General features: G+C 42.4%; 1 protein-coding gene across 1 annotated transcript in view; it reads right to left on the minus strand.

Moving 5' to 3' along the window:
• Positions 1-12,186: 12,186 nt before the first annotated feature.
• The window catches only part of YY1AP1 (YY1 associated protein 1), a 34,099-nt gene continuing 20,074 nt past the window's right edge, over positions 12,187-26,211 (minus strand). The window contains 11 exon segments of the mRNA XM_069543982.1: positions 12,187-12,459; positions 12,462-13,399; positions 13,401-13,663; positions 14,076-14,192; positions 18,580-18,629; positions 18,632-18,726; positions 19,794-19,938; positions 21,600-21,714; positions 21,716-21,775; positions 22,809-22,895; positions 23,524-23,719. Of these exon segments, the coding sequence (XP_069400083.1) occupies positions 12,350-12,459; positions 12,462-13,399; positions 13,401-13,663; positions 14,076-14,192; positions 18,580-18,629; positions 18,632-18,726; positions 19,794-19,938; positions 21,600-21,714; positions 21,716-21,775; positions 22,809-22,895; positions 23,524-23,719 (2,176 nt within the window). The 3' untranslated portion in view covers positions 12,187-12,349.

The raw sequence follows: 26,211 nt of genomic DNA on the forward strand, positions 1-26,211 counted from the left end.
AAAGAGAAGAAAAATATATACATATACACACACATAAAAAATGAGAAAAAAATAAGAGTGAGCAGAATAACAAATGTTAAAAAAATAATAGAGTAAGTTTAGAAAACTAACAGAAATAGTAGAAAAAATAAGAATACATATTTACACTAGAGAATAAAATCAAACTCCACTGGGAAACAGTAAAAACAAAAAGGTAGAAAAAAACCTTGGTTTTGAAGGATTGGACTTAGGTGTGGAAGGGCTAGACTGTGGCAGTATTTAAGTGAAGGTGGGATTTAGCTGGGGGCAGGGTTCTAATTCAGGCCCAAGCCTCCAGAAAAGGCTGGGTGAGGGTGAGGGGCAGCCCAGGCTCCCTCCAGCCAAGAGGGCCTCTGCAGTGCCTCTGGCTTTAGGGTGCAGAGAATAGGGCACGGGGTCCCCAGCATTCCGGGGCCACAGGTGGGGACACCGCATGGATTCTACTCCCCTCCACACCCAGAGGGACCCTTCCCCCGCGGGCCCTGCACAGTCTCCCCTCCCGCCTAGTCCTGCAGGACATTCGTGGGCAGAGAGCGCCCTTGGAGATGACCTTGGAGGACAGAGGGGACCCTGGAGGGCAGAACCGTGTCCCCAGAAGGCAGGTGGGTTGGCCTGGAGCGCTGAGGGGGGCCCAGAAGGAAGGGAACCCTAGAGGATGGAGCGGGCCCCCAGGAGGAGGAAGGAACTGGAGGGTACAGGGGGTCATGGATGGCGATTGCCCAGTCTAGAGGTGAGACGGGGCCCCTGGGAGGGAAGCAGGACAAGATAGAACACCTCAGTGGTCTCCTGGGGCCAGCAGTCTGCACAGTTCTGGAGGGCCTGCTTGATGATCTTTTGGTAGTATGAGGGGTTCTCTGCAAAGCAAATTTCCAGCTGCTGATGAAACTTGTAACTCTTCTCAAAAGCCTGCTGCTCTTCAAACAACCAGGGTGGAAAGAGGGCAAAAGAGGAGTCATCTATACAGCTCGACCAGGACTTGAGGGTTCTAAGCATAAAAACCAAGAAAAATGTCCTGGGGACATATGGGAGATGACAAGGCTTGTTACCGAGTCTATCGAGTCAGCTTGCTCTGTGCCGCACAAGAGGCCAATAAACCCAAGAGACGAGGTGTTCAGGTAAGGGATATGCCTGACCAAGACGGCACACTAACGTCTCAAAATAGCCATCTCGGCCGGCATGCCGGGTTCTTTTAGGAATCAGAGATGGGGGAGATAAGGAAACAAAGTAAAAAGACCGTTTAATTCTTATTAAGTATCTCCTAGAATGGCAAGCCTCAGGCAGAGTCAGATTCTCTCTTTGTGAGCTAAACAAAGACTTCCCTGGTGGCGCAGGGAAAGCGTCTGTCTACAATGTGAGAGACCTGGGTGCGATCCCAGGGTTGGGAAGATTCCCTGAAGAAGGAAATGGCAACCCACTCTAGTATTCTTGCCTAGAAAATCCCATGGACAGAGGAGCTTGGTGCAGGCTACTATCCATGGGGTCACAAGAGTCGGGCACGACTGAGTGACTTCACTTTCACTTTCACTTTAGTTTAAGGGTCAGGCAGAAGGGGCAGGGTTCTCTGAGGCAGGCCACTACATATGTTTATAATAACAAAACCAGCAAAAAAAAAAAGGGTTACAGTCAAAGAAATAGATCCAGCATGGAGTCAAAAGTAACCCTTCCTGGTTACAATTCCCCACTGTCAATGTCCATCCCACCATCTTGTGGGAAAGGGGATGACAACTATTCTTTTTATCAGATGGATCTCTCTGGGAGTGTCTGCCATCAGTGCCAGGGCTCCAAATGTTGAGATTTGTCTTTCTTTGTTCCTCTTGGAAAAGTGTCCACTTTACACCTGTAGACTTAGAAATACTAAACTTAAACCCAATAGGCAGCATCTCAGGTTAACAAATTTAGTGCTTTTCCAGCCATGGGAAGATGCCAAGAGTCAGGGCACATTAAATCATTTACATATATATATATATATATATATATATATATATATATATATATATGCATTTCAGCTCTCTGGGGCCTGTAATCCTAGTCTCACTGTTTCCTCAGAATTCACCATAGGGAGTGACTGCAGTCTCATTTCCCTTCCTTGGGGCTCACTGGCTCTCGCTGAAGGATTGCAATCATTGATTGCGGGAAATATTCCATTTCTCGGATCCTTCCCTCTTGGTCAGGACCTGGATCAATATTTGGGAGGCACTTCGTAAGCAAATTTTGTCCCACGGTGCTGGGAGGCACATCCTAGATAGATCAGGCAAAAATACTTGGCATGTCATTCTGGATGTTAAATTTTGGACCAGGCCCCCTCAATAATTAAAATTCTCTGGATCCTGTCTAACTATTAATATTATCCAGGAAACATTTTCTCTTGTTGCTTCTTCCCATGCCTAGAATCACACTATTATAATTATCCCTCAAAAAGTGTTTAGCCATAGAAGTTTTGTTGGAGGCCTGATTTACACATTGGTTACTACAAGAGATAACATTCTTATAAATTAGACGGAATATAAACAGTGCAGCTGGTAACACTGACAGTGACACAGTGCAGCCGGAAGCGACAAAGCATGATTGGAAAACAAAGAACAAATTTAAACAGTGATTAGTATAGCTCTAATCCAGTTACAATCACTGAAAGACCAAAGCAGTCATAGCTGATTCAATGAGCTATTAGCTGTTTCACTACTGGCAGTGTGTACCTACACATACCTGGCTTAATCTCTGAGACAAGCATATCTGGCAGCATCAACCAGACAGAAAAGGTAAGTATTTTAATTTCTCTCATAAAAGGTACGATTTACCAAGTTACTGTAAGTCATAATTAGTTTAAGGAGAAAGCTTTTCTTATACCTGGAGAACACATATTTAAACCAATAATCCTTTTAGATAGAAACCATAAAAATTACCACCATACTTAGCAGTTTATTCAGTCCTAGGAAACTAAGCTTTTTGTTAACAGCTTTGTAAAGTCATCAGGTTTCCCATTAGAATTCATCGATTTCTTCATTCAGTGCCGCATTATGGTCTGACAATCTGAAACTTGTATTTATCTAAAGTTCTTTTGACAAATCTTGAACAGGAGACATTTTTGCAAAAGCATTAGAGTGAAAGCATAACTGTCCACAAAGAAACCTTAAAAAAGGCATAGCTTAAATGTGATTACAGTGCAATTAACAAAGCAGTCCAACCACTGCTGTGACACAACACTTTCAGAAAATAACTACAATTGTGACTGACAACAATCTACCAGGATATATCAGATTCCCAGGAACTCCCTACAATCTCTAGAATATCTGTACCATTTACAATATAACTTAAAAGTTTACTACCCATTTGAACACACATCCCTTATAGTTTAATAGACCAAGAGAAACTAATTAGCTTAAATATCTCCCCTTGGGCACCTAACGGGCCCTTTGAAGCACCCCAGAATTAGGAACTTTGTTATAATTTGACTTGGGAAGCCCTGCCAAAGGAACAGCAAAAAAAGACATTTTAAAATACAAATAGGACCATAGGTCACTGTGAAACTCAGCCAGAGTGACAATAAAAGATTTCAACAGCAAATATAGATTACTTAAAAGCTATATAAACTGAAAATCTGTTAGAAAGTTAGTTTAGCATCTTCAGAAACCTGTCTGTTTGAACAGAATAGTCAGGTTTCCGTTTTGCACCAGCTTACTTTATAAGTTCATTTACTCCACTGTGTGCGCTAAGTCACTTCAGCCATTTACCCCGTTAAACTTGTTTTAAACTTAGTCAATCCTGACCGACAGTGTATAAAACCATCTGGGGGGTCCATTTTAAAAAAATATTTATTTATTTAGGCTGCACTAGGTCTTAGTGGGACCTAGTCCCCTGACTACGGAACAAACCTGGGCCCCCTGCATGAAGAGCACAGAGCCTTATCCACTAGACTACCAGTGAAGTCCCCCCGTGGGGTCCACTTTTCATAAACCTTTCACCACTTTATTTTAGTACAATTTTAACTTTTAAGTTGTAGAATATCTGCAGAGATCTAAAACATATTTCTAAAGATTCACTCAAAAACTCTTATCTCATTTATGTATTTTTTTTTCAAAAGTTTCTTTATATTGAGTTCCTTTCCTTGCTGACAAATTTGCTTATTTAGCTTATATTAAATCTAGGCATACTGAAAGTATTACATTTAATGTTGATAACTCAAGACATGCCTATCAGATCAACTGACTTAAATATTAATACTAGGTACTAATTTAATATTGAATATTTCCAAATTCACATGAAACTAAAACTTATTTAGCTTAATTTCTCTTGTATTTAGAATTGTTTGGTTTGTAAGTGTTAACTTTTGTTTAAGCCAATTACATAGAGCTCTTTTACGTATCAACCATGGCAATGTTATCCAAAGACAAAGACACATACAGACACATGAGGCCTCAGTTCTAATTTGAAGATTTCAATCCTGAGTCAGGTACAGCAATGTAAAACCCATCAGTTTACAAAGAGGTTGGATTAAAGTTGGGTTTCTTATAGATGGAACAATTCAAGCTCACTTGACTAGACAGCTAAATATTTGTAGAAAAAGCATTTAAGATTCGTTTGCCTTGGATAAGCTGATTTTTATTTCCCGTTTTAAAATTTGCATCTCAAAGATATAGGCAAGTTCTTCCGAGGAAAAAACTTTGTTTTCCTCTCCTTTCCTGAAAGAATTGAGTGGCCACCCCAAAGAAACCAAAGGACTGACATACCCATTCACTCATTCTAGAAAGCTTCACTCCTCCTCCTCTAGCCTAGGGTACAAGCCCTCTCAGGAAGGCCCAGAGGTTTACACCCATGCTCCTGAAAATCTATCTAGACTGAAGGGGAAAAAGACAAAGGCAACAGGGAAGACATGCTGAGGAATCTGCCTTGTAATCTTGCCAGAAAAGTGGCAGCCAGGGGAAAATGGGGTCAGTGTTTTGCTTGAACCAATATGTTCCTGAGTTGCTTGGAAGCTGTCCTGCTGGCAGCGGGACATTAATTGTCTGGTCCGATCCACATCCCACTAATCCTGTCATGGAGTCTTCAAGCGGCAGACTCCCTGATGGCTTTTAAGTGTCTGACCCGTAATCACATGATATTAATTGGTTGGTCCTCAGCTCAAGGGAGGAAGAGGAAAGGAGAGCCCTCATCTCCTGGGTGGCAGCTACTAGGGCACACTGGGTGGTGGACCTTTGGAATACACAGAAGAGTAACCCAGGCCAGAGTTCCTCAATAGCTTCCATAGCTACTGACCTGTTCCCAGAGGGTTCAAAGAGAAAGAAGCAAGAAATTTTAAAAGAAGCCTTAGAGAAAACAGTTAGTACCAGATGTCTGTGCATGACCAAAGTAACCAGAAAAAAACCAAAACCTAGCCAGTCAGAAAGTCACAATAATGTGACTTCTTCCCAGACCCATTGGACCTGTGATCTTCCTCCAAAAGTTCAATTTTCCTTCACAGGGGAAGCTCCCCAAACTGGAGCTGACGCTCCCCACTGACAAATTTACCTGGGACTCCTGTAGGGGAAATTAGAATTGGACATCTCAAGTCCAAGGGAATCCTCAGAGTTGTTCATTATCAGAGTGTTCCTCTCCTTTGCAAGACACTTCTAACTGTTTGATTGTAATATATGCACCCCAAAGAGCTTTCCTTCAAGAGAGATGAAATATTTCCCATTCTTTAAAATTGATAACACTAAAACACAAAAGACAGGCAAATTTCAACACAAACAGCACAAACTGCATTGATGGACAGATGAATTGGTTCTCAATTCTGATAAATAAATTTACCCTACATAAATGTGTGCTAAGTCATTTCAATGTCTGACTCTTTGCAACTCTATGGACTGATAGTCCACCAGGATCCTCTGTCCATGGGATTCTCCAGGCAAGAATACTAGAGTGGGTTGTCGTTTCCTTCACCAGGGGACCTTCCCAATCCAGGGATTGAACCGGTTTCTCTTAAATCTCCTGCATTGGCAGGCAGATTCTTTACACTAGCGTCACCTGGGGAGCCCCTACAAAAATGAACTAGTTCTAATTAGGGTAGGCTTACCCCCAGAAGAACTAGTTCCCAATGAACTCAAGTAGTCCACTACCTCCCACCTCAACAGGGTACTCCAATCAAACTGGCTTGTCTCAAAGAGGAAAAAGCACAAACTGAGGGGGGAATATGTACCTGGTGTGCAAACCAAAGCAATCTATCCTACAAAACTGAGCTCATCAATTCATAACACAAAAAGGGCACACAAAACCACAAACAAACCAGGTACCAAGTTGGGTAGATTTAGCCTAAAAATGCATTTTTCAGTTCTTTGCCTCAACTGCCAAGCACTGGGGGCAGTTGGCACCATTTCAGGGAACCTCAAAATAGAGATCCTCAAGACAAATGGTTCTGGCAGCTACTTTGGGCCTTATCTCAATACTCCTTGATAGGGGCTGGCTTAGCCACGATATCAGCAAGGCTCCTGGACTGGCTTGCTAAATTTGTTAGTCCAAGATCTCTCGCCTCACCACATGAGAGGCCAATAAATCCAAGGGACGGGGTGTTCAGGCAAAGGCTACGACTTTATTTGGAAAGTCAGCTGACCAAGAAGATGGCAGACTAATAATCTCAAAATAAGCACCTTGTCAGGGTATGCTGCCAGGTTCTTCCATGAATCAGACATGAGTGAGATGAAGAAACAAAGCAAGAAGACCATTTAATTCTTGCCAGTATCTCCTAGAATGGTAAGCCTCAGGCAGGGCGATGCATTAGCTCCTTTTTTCTTACAGTCATTCACAGGCGGGCGGGATCAGATTATATCTCTGTGAGCTAAACAAAGGGCATTTTAATTTAAGAGTCAGGCAGATGGGACACGGTTCTCTGAGGCAGACCATTATATATGCTTATAACAACAAAAGTAGCAAAAACAAGGGTTAAAGTCATAGATCAAGCATGAAGCCAAAATTAACCTTTCCCGGTTATAGGCTCTGGTTTACAAAGGTGAAATCTTTACTTTCTGGCCTCACCATGCAGCTTGTGTTATCTTAGTTCCCCAAGCAGGAATCAAACCTGGGACCCAGAAGTGAAAGTGTCAAGTCCTAACGACTGGACCACCGGAGAATTCCTTGTGAGATCTTTCTTAAGACCCTAGCATCTATCCACCTTGGGTTTCTGGGGTCTGTGAACACAAGAAAACTAAGATGGAAATAAAAGATTCCAGAGTTACATATCTCAAGTTGCTTACTGTTTCCAGAACTGTGTAATCAGACACATTTCACAGTCTATAGAGAATTCTCACATATATACTCATTTGATGCTCATAATAATACAGAAAATTATGTATAATCATCTGATCACCATTTAACTGTTTAAAGACTATCAGTTTAATATCATATCCTTTATTCCTGTGTTTACCCATCATGACAAGAAAATCAGAACTACTGGGATATGCTTCAAGTTCAAACACTTATTCTCAAACATTTCAAATGTTACCTAACCATAGTGGCCTTCCCAGACCACTGTGTATAAAACTGCAACATAATTACTATAAAGCATGATATATTTTTACTGTTTATATATTTTATCATTTTTATAATATATATATTTTTCAATATACAATATACTACTTATTACTTGACTTTCCCCATGAGAATATAAGCTCCAGGAAGGCAAGGATTTTAGTCTTTTATAATTACTACATTCCAATACCTAGAACTCTGCCTGAAACAGCAGGTACTCAATAAACATTTGTTGAACAAAAGCCTATTTTGCATCAGTGAGGAGCAAAGGGCTATGATGTACCTAAGGGCTCCACTGGCAACAATGGTCAAACCCTTCGCTCTACATGGAGAGAACAGGAGTTGGGGAGACCATCTTTTGCAAAGGAGGTGGCTCTCGTGACCCTGGTCTAGGGGAAAGCTATCTATGGAAACAGCCAGGAGTCTGGAACAGTCCTAATCAACACTACCCAAGCCTAGTCTTGCTCTGACCCAGGGATCCTAGTGTGTGGTCTTTGCCCCCCGTCTCTACTTACTAATCCACAGGCCAGTGCTTGCTCAGGCAACAAGAAAGCAGCAAAGTCCTTCAACAGCTGAGGCCAGTCCTGGAGCAGAATTTGCAGGCTCTTGTAGAGATCCACAGCTGTCTGCCTGAGTGCTTGACTCAAACTCATGGATGACCTGAAGAAGTCTTCATACTTGCCAGGGATATGCTGCAGGGCTTCTCGGACCTGTATGAGAGGATTTTCAATCATCCAATCCCTTCTTTGGGCCCTGACAAGAAACAATGGGACCGAGGAAGGAGGAGTTACTGTTAAAGAGCTCCAGATTATCCGTCAGAGGCTACTCCTCTGACAGGTCCTAAGATCTGATGATTAATGGAAGCCACAGGGCCATGAGCAAGGCAGAGCTCTTTTTCTGACAGTGAGGAAAGGGAAAATTTATATTTTCCAGGGACCACAGTGCTACCCACAAAATCAGGTAAACTTTTCTCTAGCTCACAGCCTGGGCCTCCCCTTCCTGGTTTCACCTCCATGTTGAAATAGATAAGGAGTGCTTGGTATATATATTTCAGCATGGTATCATCTGAGGGTAAATAATACGTAAATTAGGAATGTCAGTAAAATATCAGGAGACAAGAAAAACCATGACTATCACTGCTAGGACTCCACTTTGCTGGGAGTATAAAGGAACCAGGTGGTTACGAAAAGAATGAGATAGGGACCGCTGCCACAAACAGGTTGGTTCATGACTCTGAAGATCACTGAGGTCCACTTTCTGGTCAATGTACCAAATGTCTATTTTCTCAAGCCAAGGGCTCAGTTAAAGTCTTTATTAGCCTACCCTCACACTGATGATGGTGGCTATCACCTTTCCTCAGTTTTGTGGCAACAGAGGGGTGGTATCCCTGGGCAGTAACAATAAATCTGTTGATGACTAAACTTGGCGTCCTTGTGGTTCACTCACACAGCTCTTGATATTTCTAGGAAAACAAAGGCAGAAGCATAGAAGGCTGTTGTGCAGTCTAAAAGGCAGACTTCATTTTAAAAACATCTCCCCTGAAGGAAAAGCAGTCTTGTTCAGAGGGGTTGGCAGGAACAGAAAGCAGCATTTGCCTGCCCTGGTCAGATACACCTGAGCAAAGGCCAAATCCTTCCGTTCCTGGAGAGGATCTCACTTGAGGATGCCTTCATCATACAGCAACAGCAGCCTGGAGGTGTCCTTGTTGGCCCGGGCCCAACTGCCCTTCTTGCTGAGAGCTCGATGATTACTCCAGCCCTTTCCAGCAGCTCTGATGCTCTCTCCTTAGCATACAACTGTTTTTCTGTACCTGCAGCCTCTGCTCTCCCCAACCCACCACAGGCACCCCAACTCCATTCAAATCCTATTCAAAATTACATAGGAACTTGGGAGAAAAGCTGCTGGAAAAATGCTATGACAGGTAATGTCTGTCCCCGCCAAGTCAGCTCTGTGGAGTGTTGACGGCATGACTGCATTAACTGGGATAATGAGATGCTTAGCTACTGCATGTTGAACACAGAAGTCTAAGTGTGGTCTGATGCTGGCTCTCAAAGAACTATGTCCTGGTGAGGAACAAGCAGTACTTTCTGAAATAAACATTGCTCTTGGCCTCATACATGACTGATGAATTAAGAACCAGTATAAAACCCTGCATGAACAGAGTACAAATCTAGCAGCTGATGAGAGACAAATTTTTAATTTCTGAGCATCTCTTCTCTGCAGTGGCAGCAGGTTAAACATCTATTTGGGAGTAGGGTGACTGGCAGGCGGGATCCAAAGGATTTCTTCTGGAAACTGGCACCTGTTTTATAAGCCTGTCACTCTGCACATGTCCCTGTGTCAATGAGGCCACCTGAGACCTATCCCCACTCAGGCCTGTCCTACTCACCCTTGATGGTCTTCACTTCTGGAGAGGCCTTCGGGGAGGCACAGGTAACAGATGGCTTCTCGGCAGGGTCTCCAATGGCTTCGTCCATTTTTTCATCCTCTTTCTGCAGGATTTCCATTCTTTCTGCTTCTTCCTGCTTCTCCTTTCTCAGGCTGAGTTCTCTTCTGGGAGTTCTATTCCTCAGACTCACCCTCCTAACTCATGTACTTTTCAGATGTGAACCAAGTCTGTTTCTCCATTGTTTCCTTAAAAACCCCCAAACAGTATGCATGAGGGATATAATGGCTCACCATGGGCTACTTACAGAGTTTTTCAGAAGGGACTGAGGTTAATTAATTGATGACAGAGGTTGGAAGCCAATGGGTTTTTTTCCGGGGATTTTGGAGGTTTTTTTTTTTTTTTTTTTCTCCTTTTCATTTTCTTGGCCATGCTGTGCAGCTTAAGAGATGTAAGTTCCCTGATCAGGGACTGAAGCCAGGCTCCAGCAGTGAAAGGAAAGTGGCAAGCCCTAATCACTGGACCATCAGGGAATTCCCGAGCAGATGTGTTTTGAAACATCTCCCTGAAGATAACTGTCCTTTGCCAGAGTCCATGCTTATCATCCTTTTTCTATTTTGTGGTTATTTACATTGTGCTCAGGTGATTCAATTTAATGTAAATGAGTTTAAGTCAAATATAATAAGGAACATTTAACTCTTTCCCTCTCCTCTCACAAAAGACAAAAATGATTTTAGGACTATCTCTACTGTAAAAAGCAAGCAGGTAGCCTATCAATAAATTAAATCTATTACTGAATCCACAAAATATTGAAGAATATTGCCCAGCTCTCACCTGGAGTTCCGGGACAGAGGACAGATTCCTCAGAAGCTGATGACACTTCGTCTTCCTGATCCTGGGTAAGGTCGTCAAAGTCCTCTTCTTCCTCTGGCCCATCCTTCTCTTGCAGTTTCTGGCCCAGCTGGTCCCACTGACTGAACATCAACGCTGGATAAGTCTTCAGGCTTCCTTGGGGAAGGAAGCCCCCCTTCCTTGGCGGGCTACCATTTCAGGGTCAGTGGAGGATGAAGTATTCCTTGGGGACCCTTTGCTTACATCTCTTGAATTTCCTACATCAGGAGGCTCATGAGAAGCTGAAAGGATTTTAGGTTGGTGAAAAAGTAATTGTGGTTTCAGACTGTGAATTTTAAATGATTATAAATGGGCTCAAACACACCTTTATTAATCAAAATATGAACCATCACAATCAACACATTTTTGCCAACGACAAATACATTTGTTTATTCTGTAGCATAACAATTCATGCTTCAGGAGTAGAACTCTTGGAAAGCATTTTGTGCCTCCTGCTGGTTATGAAAGCATTTTCCCTGCAAAAAGTTAATGAGATGCTTAAAAAAGTGGCTGTTGGTTGGCGAGAGGTTAGGTGAATATGTGTATGAGGCAAAACTTTATAGCCCAATTTGTTCAGCTTTTGAAGGGTTGGTTGTTCGATGTGCGGTCAGGCATTGTCGTGGAGAATTGGGCCCTGTTGAACTATGGTGACTGCAGGCATTGCAGTTTTTGGTGCATTGTGTTGATTTGATGAGCATACTTCTCAGATGTAACAGTTTCGTTGGGATTCAGAAAGCTGTAGCGGATCAGATGGGCAACAGACCACCAAACACCGTTTGGGTGCAATTTTAGCTCTGGGGAAGTGTTTTGGAGCTTCTTCTCTGTCCAACACTGAGCTGGTCCTCGTCAGCTGTCATATAAAATCCACTTTTCACTACACATCACAGTCCAATCGAGAAATGGTTCATTGTTGTTGCACAGAGTAAGAGAATGCAACACTTCAAAATGACAACATTTTTTATTTGTGGTCAGTTCATGAGATACCCACTTACTGAGCTTTTCACTGTTCCAATTTGTTTCAAATGCCATATAATTATAGAATGACTGACGCTGAATTCTTTGGTAAGTCTTCCTGTTACCAAAGATTAGCTTCAGTGATTGCTCGCCACCGGTCGTTGTCAGCTTCTGATGGCTGGCCACTGTGCTTCTCGCCTTCAAGGCTCTCATCTCCTTTGCAAAACTTCTTGAACCACCACTGCACTGTACATTCATTAATTCCTGGGCCAAATGCATTGTTGATGTTGTGAGTTGTCTCCGCTGCTTTACCACCCATTTCAAACTCAATAAGAACTTGCTTTTTGATTAACATTATTTCCTAGTCTAAAACAAATATAAAGTACACAGCAAGTAATGTCATTAGCAAAAAATATAAAAACAAGAAATGCAGGTTAAAATGATGTATAACATACGCACATTTATTTAAGAATGTATTCCAATATCAAACAGCAAAGTTCAACAATACGAAAGTGCAATTAGTTTTGCACCAACCTAACAGCTCGATGACTCCTCCTCCTGTGGTAGGCCTGTTCCTTCCCCTCTCTAGACCCGCTTGACTCCTCACTTGGGAAGCCAGTGTCCAGTTTCCCAGTGTTTGTCTTCGATTTCATAATGGGTATCCTGATCCAGGAATCTACCATAGATGTCCTCCCCAGGGTCTTTAGGCTCATCTTAAGGATTTCCTCTAAATCCTAGGGGGAAGTATTTAGAGATTCTTGGAAGCCCTGAGGCAATGGTTCCTGGACTTGCCTCCCTTCCTCTGTTTTCATAATAGTCCAGCCATAGGCACTGCTCTCCGACAGCTGTTCCTGGCACACTCTGTCTGTAGCTGGAGGCCCTGGGCTGTGCTCCTCTTTGGGGAAGACAGCAGCACAGAGAGGAGAGGGTTCCCGAGGTTCTAATTTGGGTTCGAAGCCTTGAAAGGCATTTTTCCCCTCAGTCAAGGGACAACCTATGTCTACATTCACTGGGGCTTTATCTTCAGGGGTAGATGGTACAGAAAGATTCACAGAGGTGCCAGAGACAATTAAGGGAGGGATGGAGGAGGCCACAAGGGGCTGGTTCAACGAACAGGGGAAGGGAGTAGGGTTGACCAACAGCGTGGTGATGGGGATGGTCTGCGGACTTTGGGCCACAGCTGCACTGACAGGCTGCACCATGCTGCAGCCACCGCCGAGGCTCACAACTTTGACCGTGGTGGCAGGAACAGTGAAGAAAATAGGCGCAGGGCGGATGAGAGGGGCAGGCTTCAGACAGAGAGAGGCCTTGGGTCCCTTTCTCTTGGAGGCTCTCCGTTTCACACATGGCTTTCGAAACTTCGAAGGAGCAAGTGAGGGCAGCATTAGCTTGGGCACAGGGGCAGAGGAGAGCAAGGTCTGCGGCTCAGGCAGAGGGAAGCTGGTCCTGGCCTCAGCAGCTGTAGCTGGCAGTGCTGCTGGAGACTCAAAACTATCCCTCCCAGGGACCCCCAGAGGAGGGCCACCTGGCACTGCCTGTAAGACTGTGGCTGGCTGGATCAGGGGAGGAATCCGGACCACCATTTTGCTTGGAGGGGCTTCTGAGTGAGCTGACCTAGCTAGTGTCTTCCCAGAGCTGAAGCTAGGCTGGAAATGGGCTGGGTCTGATAAGGAAGGGTTTCAGGGCTGACAACAGCTTCTGTCTCCAGACATTCCTACAAAAACTGAAAACTGGCTTTAGCTTCAGGACTACACCCTTAGGCAGTAGCAGTGGATACCGAGTTTCACTCTCCAGTTCCAAGTTGCTTTTTCCTAGGCCTGGGTCTGAGTTGATCTCAGTGGTTCCGGTCACATTTCCAACCTCTCTGGCACCATCAGCTATCTGCCGCATTTCTTCCTGGATGGACAGCAGACTGGCCTAATGGGGATAAGAACACTCAGATATACCCCATGCTAGAATTAGGGGAAAATAATTGGGCTTTCTAGATACTAGGTGCCATTCCAGGGCAGTCTCAAGTCATCTTTTTAAGAAGGATTTTTTGGCAGGATAACAGATATTTCTAAAAAGACTACATCCTGATATTTTCACTCTAGAAATTCTCCTCTGAATTTCCTTTAAGAAACTGTCATGTTAACCACTATTTTCAAAAGGTTAGAGAACCACCAGGGTGAAGTGGGATGGAGAAACAAGAGAGGAATGGTGATGGAAGATTTCTTAAGTCCTAGTTCTATAACTAAAGCAGCAGAGGTGTCAAGCAAGTCATCCTTGACGTTCTTGCCAGGCTTGTAGTGACCTTCTGCTCCTGACACTTTGAGGAGGAGCGCTGTACCTTTAACCAGAACAGAAGCTGGTGTTCTTCCCTCTCTACAGGCGGCTTCCACTGATGCGGCTGGATCTCTTCACAGCACTTCATTAAGACGGGCAGCTGTTTGGTCTTCTAATAAAACTGAGTGTGAAGAAATAAAGCATGAGTCACATTCCTTCCAGAAACACTGCATTCATCAGTTTGGGAAGTGTGGTGGGCAGTGGTCTGAGACACACACACATACATATATATATACACACAAACAGCATATACTGACTGCTCTGCATTTCAAATTAAGCTAATCTCCAATTAATAAATATTTTATTATTACTTAATATTTTCTGATAAGCTCCATTCTGGTCACCAGGAAGGGAAAAGTTTAGGTTACAGAAAAAAGGAAGCAGAGTCATCTTATCTAAAATTTGCTCCTGCAAATGGGAGTGCCTTATTAATCCTTATCCTCACCACATGGAAGCTTCCTTTTAAGCAAATAATGGTGCAAGTAACTTTGGGAGGGAAGAAAAGAAGAACAGAAAGACTGAGCAGCTCAGTTTTAAGAGTGAATGAAGAGGGGAACTGAGTTTACACTGACAATAAGCACTAGGCACTATGCTACAAGCCGAGCATACAGATAAGGAGGCAATCCCTGCTCTCAAGGAGCTTACAGACAGTGGAAGAGAAAGTCAAGTAGAAACCAATGATGAGGTGGCCCAGTGATGAAGGACCCGCCTTCCAGTGCAGGGGACTAGGGTTCAATCCCTGCTTGGGGAACTAAGATCTCACATGCCTCAGGGCAACTAAACCTGCACATCACAAGTACTGATCAAGCCTGCACACACCAACAAAGACCCATGAGGCCAAAAATTTTTTAAAAAAGAAAGAAACCACTAATAACATTATATGTAAGAAAGGTTACAGATGTGCACAAAAAATGACACAGAACTCAAATTTACAAATTTAAGATTTTTCTGGACTAGGTCCAACTACAAATAAATTTTAAAGAAACAAGAGTTTGCTAAATGAAGCAAGGGAGGACAAAATATACTTCATTTTCAAAATCACAAATGTGTTTAAAGAACACAAAGAGATCAGTCTGGTTACAGTCAAAGAATTGTGAAGAAACTTCAGGAGACAAGTCAGAGGCAGACAGGAGAGGCCTTCTGCACATGCCAAGCAGTCTCCACTCTGAGCTAAAGGAGTAAAGGTGGCTGCGGCAGCAGTGTGAAGGGTGGAATCAGCGGAGCCTGAATCAGAGACACTTGTTAGAAAAATACTACATTAACATAGGTGCACCTTAGTTCAGGTGCTGAACCAAGGCCATGGGCAACAGAGCAGGAGCAAAGTAAGAATGCCGAGGACTTAGTGACAGACAGAGGGTAACGCTCAAGTAGAAGGAGCCAGGATAACTCCCAGGTTTACAGATCGAGCAAATGTCTAGTCAGTAATGTCGTCCACGAAGAACAGCTCCACTAAAGTGTAAGCTGTGGGGAGCGAGTTAGCTGGTGGTGGTGGTTGCAGTGGCAACAACTGGAGGGTGCAGGGGGACATACAGTTCAGTCTGAGGAGTCAGTGAGGCAACTGAGCTAAGAACTCCTAGAAACAGTTGACTTCACTAATCTGGAGCTCTGAAGAGAAATCTGGACCAGAGACACAGATCTGAAAATTATGAAGAGACAGAACACCAAAAATGATGAATATGGGTGAGACCCCATACTGCAAAATTACTGTGTAACACTGACGTTTAATGGCAGAGTTCACGAAAGAGCAGCCTGAGGTAAAAGTCCTGGTATCACAGTAGATAGGAGTATAGGAGTTTTAAAACCAGAACCTATGATTTTCTGAAGTGAAGTTTATCAAGTACCTGGCATAATTAGTAAAACTAGACACATAGTAAGGCCTATTATCATGAAATTTCAAAACACTGAAGAAATAGGAAAAATCTTACATACTGCCAGAGGGAGAGAAAAAAACACGTGTCATAAAAAGGTTCAGTAGTCAAAAGGGCATCAAATTTCTAAAGAGCCAGCTCAGAAACTAGAAGAAAATGGAGTCCTTAAAATGTTCTGATAAAAGTGATTTTCAACCTAGAATGTTAGACCCACTGATGTGGGAGAATAGACATACAGACATAGTCCAAACTTTTAATTTTGAGTAAATATAGATTCATAGGCAGGTCTTATGTACACTTGTTACACAGTAACAATAGTCACATATACAAACCAGGTATACAGTACAATGGCAAAACTGGGAAATTATAATATTGGTCATGTCATGTCATAACACACGATAAATACAAGCAGTTTAAATCTAAAAAATTGTTTCTCAGGCACTCCACCTCAGAATGCTACTTGGATGTGCTCCACTAAAACAAGGGAAAAGAGATGTGGGGTTAAAGAAACAAGAGGATCTGGACTCTCCTGATGGTCCAAAGGCTAAGAATCTGCCTGACAGCGCAGAAGACACAGTACGATCCCTACTTCTGGAAGAGTCCACATGTCACAGGGCAACTAAGCCCATTCACCAAAACTACCGAGTTCGTGCTCCAGAGCCAACACACTGAGCCACTGAAGCCTGAGCAGCCTAGAGCCCGCACGCGACAAGAGAGGCCGTCGCGACGAGGAGCCCATGTGCCACAAGGGGAGCACCTGCTCTCCGGAACTAGAGAAAATCTGCACAAGACAAAGACCCAGCTCAGGCAAAAGCAACTTGTGTTTTTAAAGAGGGCTTTCCTGGTGACTCAGTGTTAAGCATCCACTTACCAATGCAGGAGACACACAGACACAGGTTCAATCCCTGATCCGGGAAGATCCCACACGCCACGGAGCAACTAAGCCCGTGGGCACAATTATTGAGCCTGTGCTCTAGAGAATGGGAACCGCAAATACTGAGCCTTTGAACTGCCACTGTTAAAGTTCACGCACCCTGGAGCCCTGCTCAGCGATAAGAGAAGCTGCCACAGCTAGAGGGCATCCCCCTGCGTGCCGTAACTGGAGAAAAGCCCACAGAGCAATGAAGACCCAGCAGAGCCAAAAAGTAAATACATAAAATTATTTTTTAAAAAGACAGAAATAAGAGGATCCAACCCAAGTAAGAGGTGAAACAAAACCCCAGGAAAATCATGAAGAAAAACCCAGAGAAGACATCCGTGCAGCAAGCCAAGAGAGCAGCGTGGGTAGAGCGGAGCGGCATCAGAGCGCTCTGCAAAGGACTTCTCAGGACGACGAGGGTGATGGCGGGGCACCTAAAATACCAGAGCACGTTGAAAAGAGAGTTATGAAACGTAAGCAGACTGCAATGAGCTGGTAATAAATACATAGTAAACCAAGTCCTACTCACCCTCCAAAAATGCAATCATTAACCTGGGAGAAACAAAATACTCAGCAGGAAAAGCAAAGTAATCATGATACACCACCTGGCTCAGCTGTGAGGGGTTTTTACACACTGCTTATAATGTAAACTCTGGAAAAAAATCCAACTTACACTGTGATACAACTGAGGTGAAGCAGTGAGAGTGTGGGGAGAACTGTCTTCATCTTCCATGGTTTCAGTTTAATAGAGAAGGCCCAAATCTGAAAAGTCAAGTGATAGTAATTCTAAGCATGCTACCTAGATCCTAGATTAGAGGTAAATGGACCATCCCTGCAGAAACCTTGCTTAGCAGGAAATGGGGAGAAAAATGACTGTTTTTCATGACAAGACTCACAGAGGTATTTAACTCTTTAGAGCAGTGGTCCCTGACCTTTTTGGTACCAGAGACCGATACTGTGGAAGGCAATTTTTCCACAGGACAGGGGCAGAGGGACCCAAGGGGTGGTTTTAGGATGATTTTCATAAGAAGCTGGCAACCTAGATCCCTCACACACACGGTTCACAATAGGGTTCATACTCATATGAGAATCTAATGCCACCGCTGATCTGACAGGAGGTGGAGCTCAGGCGTTAATACAAGCAATAGGGAATGGCTGTAAATACAGAGGAAACTTAGCTTACTAGCCTGCCATTCACCTCTTGCTGTGCAGCCTGGCTACCAACAGGCTATGGACCAGTACCAGTCTGTGGTCTGGGGGGTGGGGACCCCTGCTTTAAAGTATGCTTTATAACTTTGATATAAACATCTAAATTAAAAGAATTAAGAAGGATATAAGTGGATTGTTGCCTACCCTTTGAAGAAGGTTAGAGCAGAAGAAGAGAATAAATAACTAAAAGAAAACAAATTTAAGGAGTATTTTTACATTTGAACAATTTTATATTTAGCGAAAATATCCATAACATGGGAAGAAGATGATACTCCATACAAAAAGAATAGACCAATGACCTTAGAAAGGAAAAGAGGGCTAGTGTGCAGTTAGGATCCCAGGGACGGGGAAGCCTGGTGGGCTGCCGTCTATGGGGTCACACAGAGTCGGACACGACTGAAGCGACTTAGCAGCAGCAGCATTAGATAAAAGGCTATTCACTGAACTGAGAAAAAGATAGGAATGGCTGCATTCAGCCAAGGTGCCCAGCGGAGCATGCAGGGAGCACTTACTTCAATGATGTTGTCAGGAGCTCTGTTCATTGTGAGGTTCTTAATTCTGTCAGCTGGTGGGCAGTCTTGCAAGTGAGAAGGTACTTGATGATCAGAGGCTTAGGAAAATGAATCCCTTCAAAGTGCTTCAGGCCTAAAGCTAACAAACTGAGAAAGGGGCAGTAACACTCAATCTCACTTGACAATCCATCCTGCAAAAAAGCCTCCCAGACAAACTCCACATTCTGCAACCCACATTTTTTACAGCTAATTCTTGTACAAGTTAATGGAAACTCAACAGAAAATTTCAGATATTCACTGAATGCTAAGAAGTACTATGCAAGTAAGACTCAGTGAGGTGTTCCCATCAAGTGATAAGAGGCAAAACCAGGCATAAATTGCTAATAAATGTCACAACATGATGTGTTTTATAGCAATCATAAAAACAAAGTTTGAGGGAAGGAGAATGGCTCTAATAAAACAAATATAAAATAAATACTGGGCACCATGTTAGATATATTAAATCCACACAAACAGTACCTCCCAATGTAACATACTCAATTAGTTACCTGTACACATATGTGCCGATGGCAGTGGGGAAATACACATTATGAGCCAGAAAAGTGTTTATAACCTTTATCAAATAATCTCACTCTTGAGAATTTACCCAAAGAGATAAACTCAAAGAGTTTCAAAAGTGCTATGCACAAAGATCCTTGGTAAAGCCTCACTTAGAACAGCCAAACAAGACAAGGAGGGAAAAAAGGCAAATGAAAGGACTATGATAGGGCCATTAATACAGCCTGAAAGGACAATATACAGAGACAAAAAAAAAAAAAAGACAATGCTACACCATGGCACATAGAAAAACAATTTCAAGAAGATGTTAAGCTAAAAAAAGCAAAACAAAATTAAACTCAAATTGGCAATAATTATGTACAAAATATAAAAAGAAAAAAATCATTGTCTTGGGCTGATGAGAATAATGGATACAAATGTTTTTCCTTGAAAATTTTCCTCCAACAGTATCATGAGATTAGTTTTTATGATAAACAAAAGAAAAATTACAACATAAAATGTTTCCAAAATGTATATGTAATCCCTTAAAAAGAGCACTGCTGAAACAGGTACATATATAGAACTGTGTCCCTCTACACGGCTTTTCTTTGTCTTTTGTGTCCATTCCTTATTACACAAGTCTTCTGATTTTCTTCTCTGCTATACTAAGTCCTTACCTGTCCTCTGCCTTGGTGAAAAAATTCTTATCTTGGGGATTCTTGGCCTTCAGAGAACACACTAGAAGTAGCTCTGGATACATGAAAACCTTGCTCGTGGCTAGGATCCAAGCCACTTGCTTTGGCAAATAGGGCAATCTATAGGCTGTAAGAAGAAAATTCATTGTAAATGAAATTCCAGAACAAAAGAGGGCTTCACAAAAGCTTCTAAATGTATTTTGGCATTTAGAGAGAGCTGACCCTAAATAATGTGGGTATCCACCCACATACCCCTCTCCCAAAAGTTTCCACAATCATTCTCAACCTAACATGTACCTAAAAGGAGTCCCATTCCACATTATTAAAAGTTGATTGCCTTTTTCTTTCCTGTGTGGAACACTTAACACACTAAATAACATCAGCACTTATAAAGTACCGAGGAACACCTGGCAGATACTCTATGCTCAAAAAATTTTTACCTCCTTCCCCTTTTAAATCCTTGAAAGGTAAGTGACCTTCAACAATGTTTTCTTTCTTCCAGGATAAGATTCCAACTTCTTTAATCTCCCTCACAAATCTGGTATTCCAAATTTCACTTATTCTTACTTAACTTTCAGTAAGTTCTCCCAGATTCTTCCTGAGGTTGGGACAAAAAAATCAGAAAGAGAATGAGATAATTCAGTCTCATTCATTTCTGTCTTGTTGTCTAAGCCTCCCAATTCCAGGCACTTCTGCCTTTTCAGAGATAAGCACCTCTACAGTCATATTTTTCCTTCCATAAATGTAATTTTTATATCCCCAGAAGAAAAACACAGGTCACTATATATATAAGTTATAACCGCATGAGTACTCTGTTGTGTCCAACTCTTTGCAACCCTATCAACTGTAGTCCGTCAGGCTTCTCTGTCCATGTGATTCTCCAGGCAAGAATACTTGAAGTGGGTTCCCATTTCCTTCCAAAGGGGATCTTCCTGAGTCGGGGATTGAACCTGTGTCTCCTGCATCAGCAGTGGATTCTTTTACCACAGAGCCACCTGAGAAGCCCAAGTTAAAACTGTAGTCTGGTGTTAAGTTTTCATTACCAACATATAACTAACAAAGCAGTTTGAGATCAGTGGCTATGACATAATGTACTTACATTCCATTGAATTATAAGAGTGGGAGTTAAAATGAAGACCAAAGTCTGAATCCAGAGTAAACCACAATTAATTTGTTAAACCAGCAAGAAATCAGAAGTAAATATTTGATTTACAGGAACAGCAAATATTTTTACAAAAAAATACCTAAACCAAGGAAAGTAGAAACCAAACCTGCAGATGTCTTTAAAATATTGAACATGGCAAATGTACAGCATGTTTACTTTGTTCCTAACTCCCAAATCAATGTTTCACTCAAAATGGAGACACCACTATAACCACTGTGGGAAATAAAATGATGTTAATGAAGAAGACAGTAGTAAAAACCTAAATATAACCTGACTTTACCACTTGACTTCCATCTTTATCTCATACCAGTGGTCCTGACCTAATTCCTAATACTTACCCTCATATCTATTTAAGTCCAATTACTAGCAATGAGTCCCACATCTCCACCTCCCACATCCCTGTCCTGTTCACTGACTCCATCCTCTACTTAAACCCAAGTATTATTACCTAGTTCTAGAACTTAGGTAATGAACACAAAGGGAAGATAAAAGAGAGAGGAAAGAAATTACAAATACCCATCTCTTTCAACCCTAGGAAATTATCCCTAGGAAATGGTCTGTGGGGTAAGACACCCACCTCGTACTGCAAATAAAAACTTAGAGCGGACCCATCTGTTCCCTACCAGTCTTCGTGACAGTTTTTCGAGGACTCCAGTCAATGCTGACTTGTGTGCTGAAGGCTTCAGTGAGCTTCATGGCTCCCATCAGGTTACAGGGTTGGAACAAGGTCTGAAACTTGCTTGGGATTGAACTGATGATGAAAGGCAATGGAGCTTTGAGCAAAGGTTCCCAGCTCTTTCTGGGAAAACAGAACACAAAGGAGATGTAAGTTCCAGACAATACCAGTAGCTCTTAGCCTCTGAGAGAAAAACTGTCCCTCCTACAATAGGAAAAAAAGAGGTTAAAATCATCATAACGTCATTCATAATCAACGTTTTTCCATTAAGAGAGCTCTTCTACTAAATCCTCAGATATTTGAGGATCTCTGATATACTAATTTATTCCTGTTTTATTCTCAATCTGAGTGTTCCTCAGCCTTTTGGATGTATATTCTAGCTCCCCAGATGGAATTAAAATTCTCAAGAGTAAGAGCCATTACTTAAAAAATTAACAAATAACTTTTTATTTGTTCCTCTGAATAACACTCAGAATAAAGTATTGCTCATGATCCTCTGAACACAATAAGAGGGAAACATACTCCGCTAACTATCCAAGGAAGATTTGATTACGAGTCAACTCAGACTCCAGAGACTTACCCCACAAGCAAAGAATATCCTTATTATTGCCTCAAAGTTCAGATTTAAAATGTGAATTTTTTGCCCATTCCCGGCTGCTCATGGGATCTTATTTAGCTCCCCAATAAGGGAATGAACCTGGGCCCTGACAGTGAAAGCGACGAATCATACACTACTGGACCACCAGGGAATTCCCAACATTTTGAAATTAAAAGCCCTTCCTCCAAAATATTTCAAAATGCCACAAGCAAAATTAATTTTACACATAAAACAATGATATCAAGCTTAATAAATTATGAATTCAATAAAAAGAAGAGAAGTACCAAAAGCCCAAGATGGGTGGATCTACAGGTGAGGAAGAGCACCCAGTAAAAAGATAAAAGGAACTGTCTTTAGAAAACTGAATACACACTCTGTCCTTTCCTGGGAAGCAGTAACTTATGTTTTCTCAGCAAGCATAGGAAGCCATACAAATATTTACCAGAACATGCGGAGAGAAGAATTAACGTAGCTCATGATGACTTGGTATCTGTGAGAAATGACTTCCTAACTAATTGAACACACAATTCTTTAGATTAGGGATATCTGAAACCTTACAAGAAGTATCCTGGTGGTCCTGGCCTCCAAACTGAGACTGGGGTTAGAACTGGCGAGAAGGTGAATTTGCGTCAAGAGCTGAACATCCTGGGAAGGGAAAGAAAATAAGACAGTGTGACATGTTATGATGTTGTCATCTCAGGAACCCAGAAGACCAATGTCAGTGACTTTATCAAATACATTTCACTTTCTAGAGAGACTATTAAAACAACACAGTTATCTCAGTATGAATTCTTTTCTCAGATATGCTCTACTTCAGCAAAACGACAGAATCAAAGGAAATTCAACCTCAAACCAGACGAACTGAGATTAGAAAGAACAAAAACTACTCTGGCATAAGGCTGTTCAATTCAGAAGGGATTACTAAAGATTCTTTGAAATCTTACAGCATTCTTTTTCATTTATTTTTTAGGCTATGATGTGCAGTATGTGGGATCTTAGTTCCAAACCAGGGATTGAACTTGTGCCCCCTGAATTGGAAGCCTGGAGTCTTAACCACTAGGCAACCAGGGAAGTCCTTTTACATGCATTCTTATCTGAGCCATAAAGACACGACATGGTGACTTTTCAAGGTCCTGACTGAAGTGAAGATGTGGTCCTGTGGTTTCAATGGTTACCAAGACACCTATTTCTGACTTTCACAAGCTGCTAATTTTTGGCTTCATCTCAAAAGATGAAGGTGATCCAATATTAACATTAACAAGAAGAGCCTTACCTGCTGCATCTGCTGCTGCAGCCTCTTCCTCTGCGCTGGGTCTAGAATCAGAGTTTGATGAACCTTCTCCCTCTGGGGCTTAACCCTCTCTACTTCCTGCTGCTGTTTGGCTGAAGATTTCATCTTCAGCTGTTCAAGTAGCTCCTTCACGGTGCGATGTTGCTCATTTAGTAAGTTGGCCAGTGGCTCCTCAAACCTATCCCCCACAGGGAGATGACTGGATTTGAATATTTCCATGGGTCCAAAACAACATCCAGTTCCCTCCTACCATGGGCTAAGCCAGTCTGAGCAACTTCCATCTACTGCTAATCCTCAAGTCTCACTTTAGCCAACAGGCAAACTCCTAGCCTACCCAAATCTTCTCCCAAAGTAGATGCAAATAAGATGGTTCTTAATCGTCCCCTACCCATTGTCCTAAAATCAGTACTCTAAGTAATATACTAATGAAGGTAAAATTAAACTAAAATCTAAACATAGGGTAATGTCTGGATAACAAAGCAGCCAAGGAGCTAATAGGAACCCACGATTTTCGCATCCCACTGACAGTTACATTAATCTGGGACTTATTCTTAATGGTGATACAGAATCTTCCCAAAGCACAACATCTGTTCTCTAAGCTAGCTGTTACTCCCACCCCAGCTCTAGCATTTCCTGTTCTCCAGCTCCTATTCATTCAGGCTGCCCTGACTTCCTTTCTTAAAAACTCAAAGACCTTCTAGCGTGGAGTAGAAAGGGCACAAACTAAAACATATGGTGCTACATGCATGCTAAGTCACTTCCATCCTGTTTCTTTGCAACCCTATAGACTGTAGCCCACAAGGCTCCTCCATCCATGGGATTTCTCAAGCAAGCATACCGGAGTGGGTTGCCATTTCTTAACTCCAGAGGCTCTTCCTGAAACATGGATTAAACCCACGCTTCTTGTGTCTCCTGCACTGGCTGGCGGGTTCTTTACCACTAGTGCCACCTGGGAGGCCCTAAAGCACATGGCAGTTCAGATAAATAGTGAGAAGGTGGTTCAGGTATGACCCTGCTCATCTCCATGAAAATATCTTAGCCCTCTAAATTCCTCCTCCAAGCTTTCTATCACTTCCCTCCCACCCCCACTTCCTAAGAGACAGAGAGAGACTGTCAGGGGCTGAAGTAAGAATCCAAATGCTAGTTCTGAGGCAGACGCAGAAGAAGACACCCAAGTGATTAAGCAAAAGTTGCTACTCTATGAAATCAGCATACAACCTGCTCAAGCAGCTATGACTAGCAGGTAATCCTAATTCAATAAATCCTCTAGATTGTACAATAGTTGAAGGATCATAACTTTGTTCCAACAGCCCCCGGGGGGTAAACATTATGTTTCCTTTAACAGTATTTATTGCAAGTATGGGCAGGCCCAGGATGAAAATCTGTAGACACAGGACTGTCCTCTGTACACTTTTACTGAGAACTGAAAACTCTTTTGATTATCTGCATACCTAGCAGAGGAACAGACCAGAAGCAGGAAAAAAGAGTAGATAATGCAAAAAGAGGTGTATCTGATTCTAAGAAGCATTATCTCGATGGACAGCTGATACGGGGAGCACAAGTAACCTACTTTCCATGTGATATTTTACTCATAATCAAATAATAACCTAGGTTTGTATTTCCAGCTAAAAGAAAAGCAGCAGCAGCCTAAGCAGATCAACTGAATACCGGAAGGTAACTGAACTGAGTAAGAACTTTTTAAGTAGTTATGTAATTCCCAAATTTTAAAAACTGGCACACAGAGGTGTGTAGTGGAAACGAAATAGGTCTACTGATCAAGTCCCATGATAGTAGGTGCTCAGGTTCTATTCTGCTACACTAGAATTTCTTTCTATGACATACGGTGTGAAGTAAGCGGATCAAATACAAACTCTAAGGAACAGTGTGAAAGTTCTTTAAAAAATAAAAACAGAGCTACCATATGACCCTGCAATCCCACTCCTGGGCGTATATCCAGAGAAAAACGTGGCCCAAAAAGATGCATGCACCGCAGTATTCACAGCAGCACTGTTCACCACGGCCAAGACGTGGAAGCACCTAAACGCCCACTGACAGAGGAACAGACAGAGAAGATGGGGTGAGCCGCCGTCCTGTGCTCAGCCACGTCTCACTCTCTGTGACCCCTGGCCTGTAGCCCACCAGGCTCCTCTGTCCTTGGGGATTCTCCAGGCAAGAATACTGGACTGGGTTGTCATGCCCTCCTTCAGGGGAAGATGAGGGGTATATACACACACACATATATACATACATGTGTATATATACATACATATATATATGTATACACACACACATAATGAAATATTACTCAACCATTAAAAAGAATGAAATAAAGCCATTTGCTGTAACATGAATGGACCTAGCGTATCATACGGAGTGAAGTAAGTTAGACAGAGAAGGAGAAATATCATGTGACCTGCCTTATTTTTGGAATCTAAAAACAAATGATACAAATGAACTTACTTACAAAACAGAAAGAGACTCATGGTTGTTGCGGGGTAAGGAATAGTGAAGGAATTTGGGAAGGTCATGTATACACTGCCATATTTAAGATGGTTAACCAACAAAAACCTATTGTACAGCACATGGAACTCTGTTCTCCCTCCAAGCTGGGAGGGGACTTTGGGGGAGAATAATAAATGTATATGTATGGCTGAGTCGCTTCACTGTATA

This window comes from Ovis canadensis, chromosome 1, assembly GCF_042477335.2.
Source record: "Ovis canadensis isolate MfBH-ARS-UI-01 breed Bighorn chromosome 1, ARS-UI_OviCan_v2, whole genome shotgun sequence".
In the NCBI taxonomy this organism is placed as follows: domain Eukaryota; kingdom Metazoa; phylum Chordata; class Mammalia; order Artiodactyla; family Bovidae; genus Ovis; species Ovis canadensis.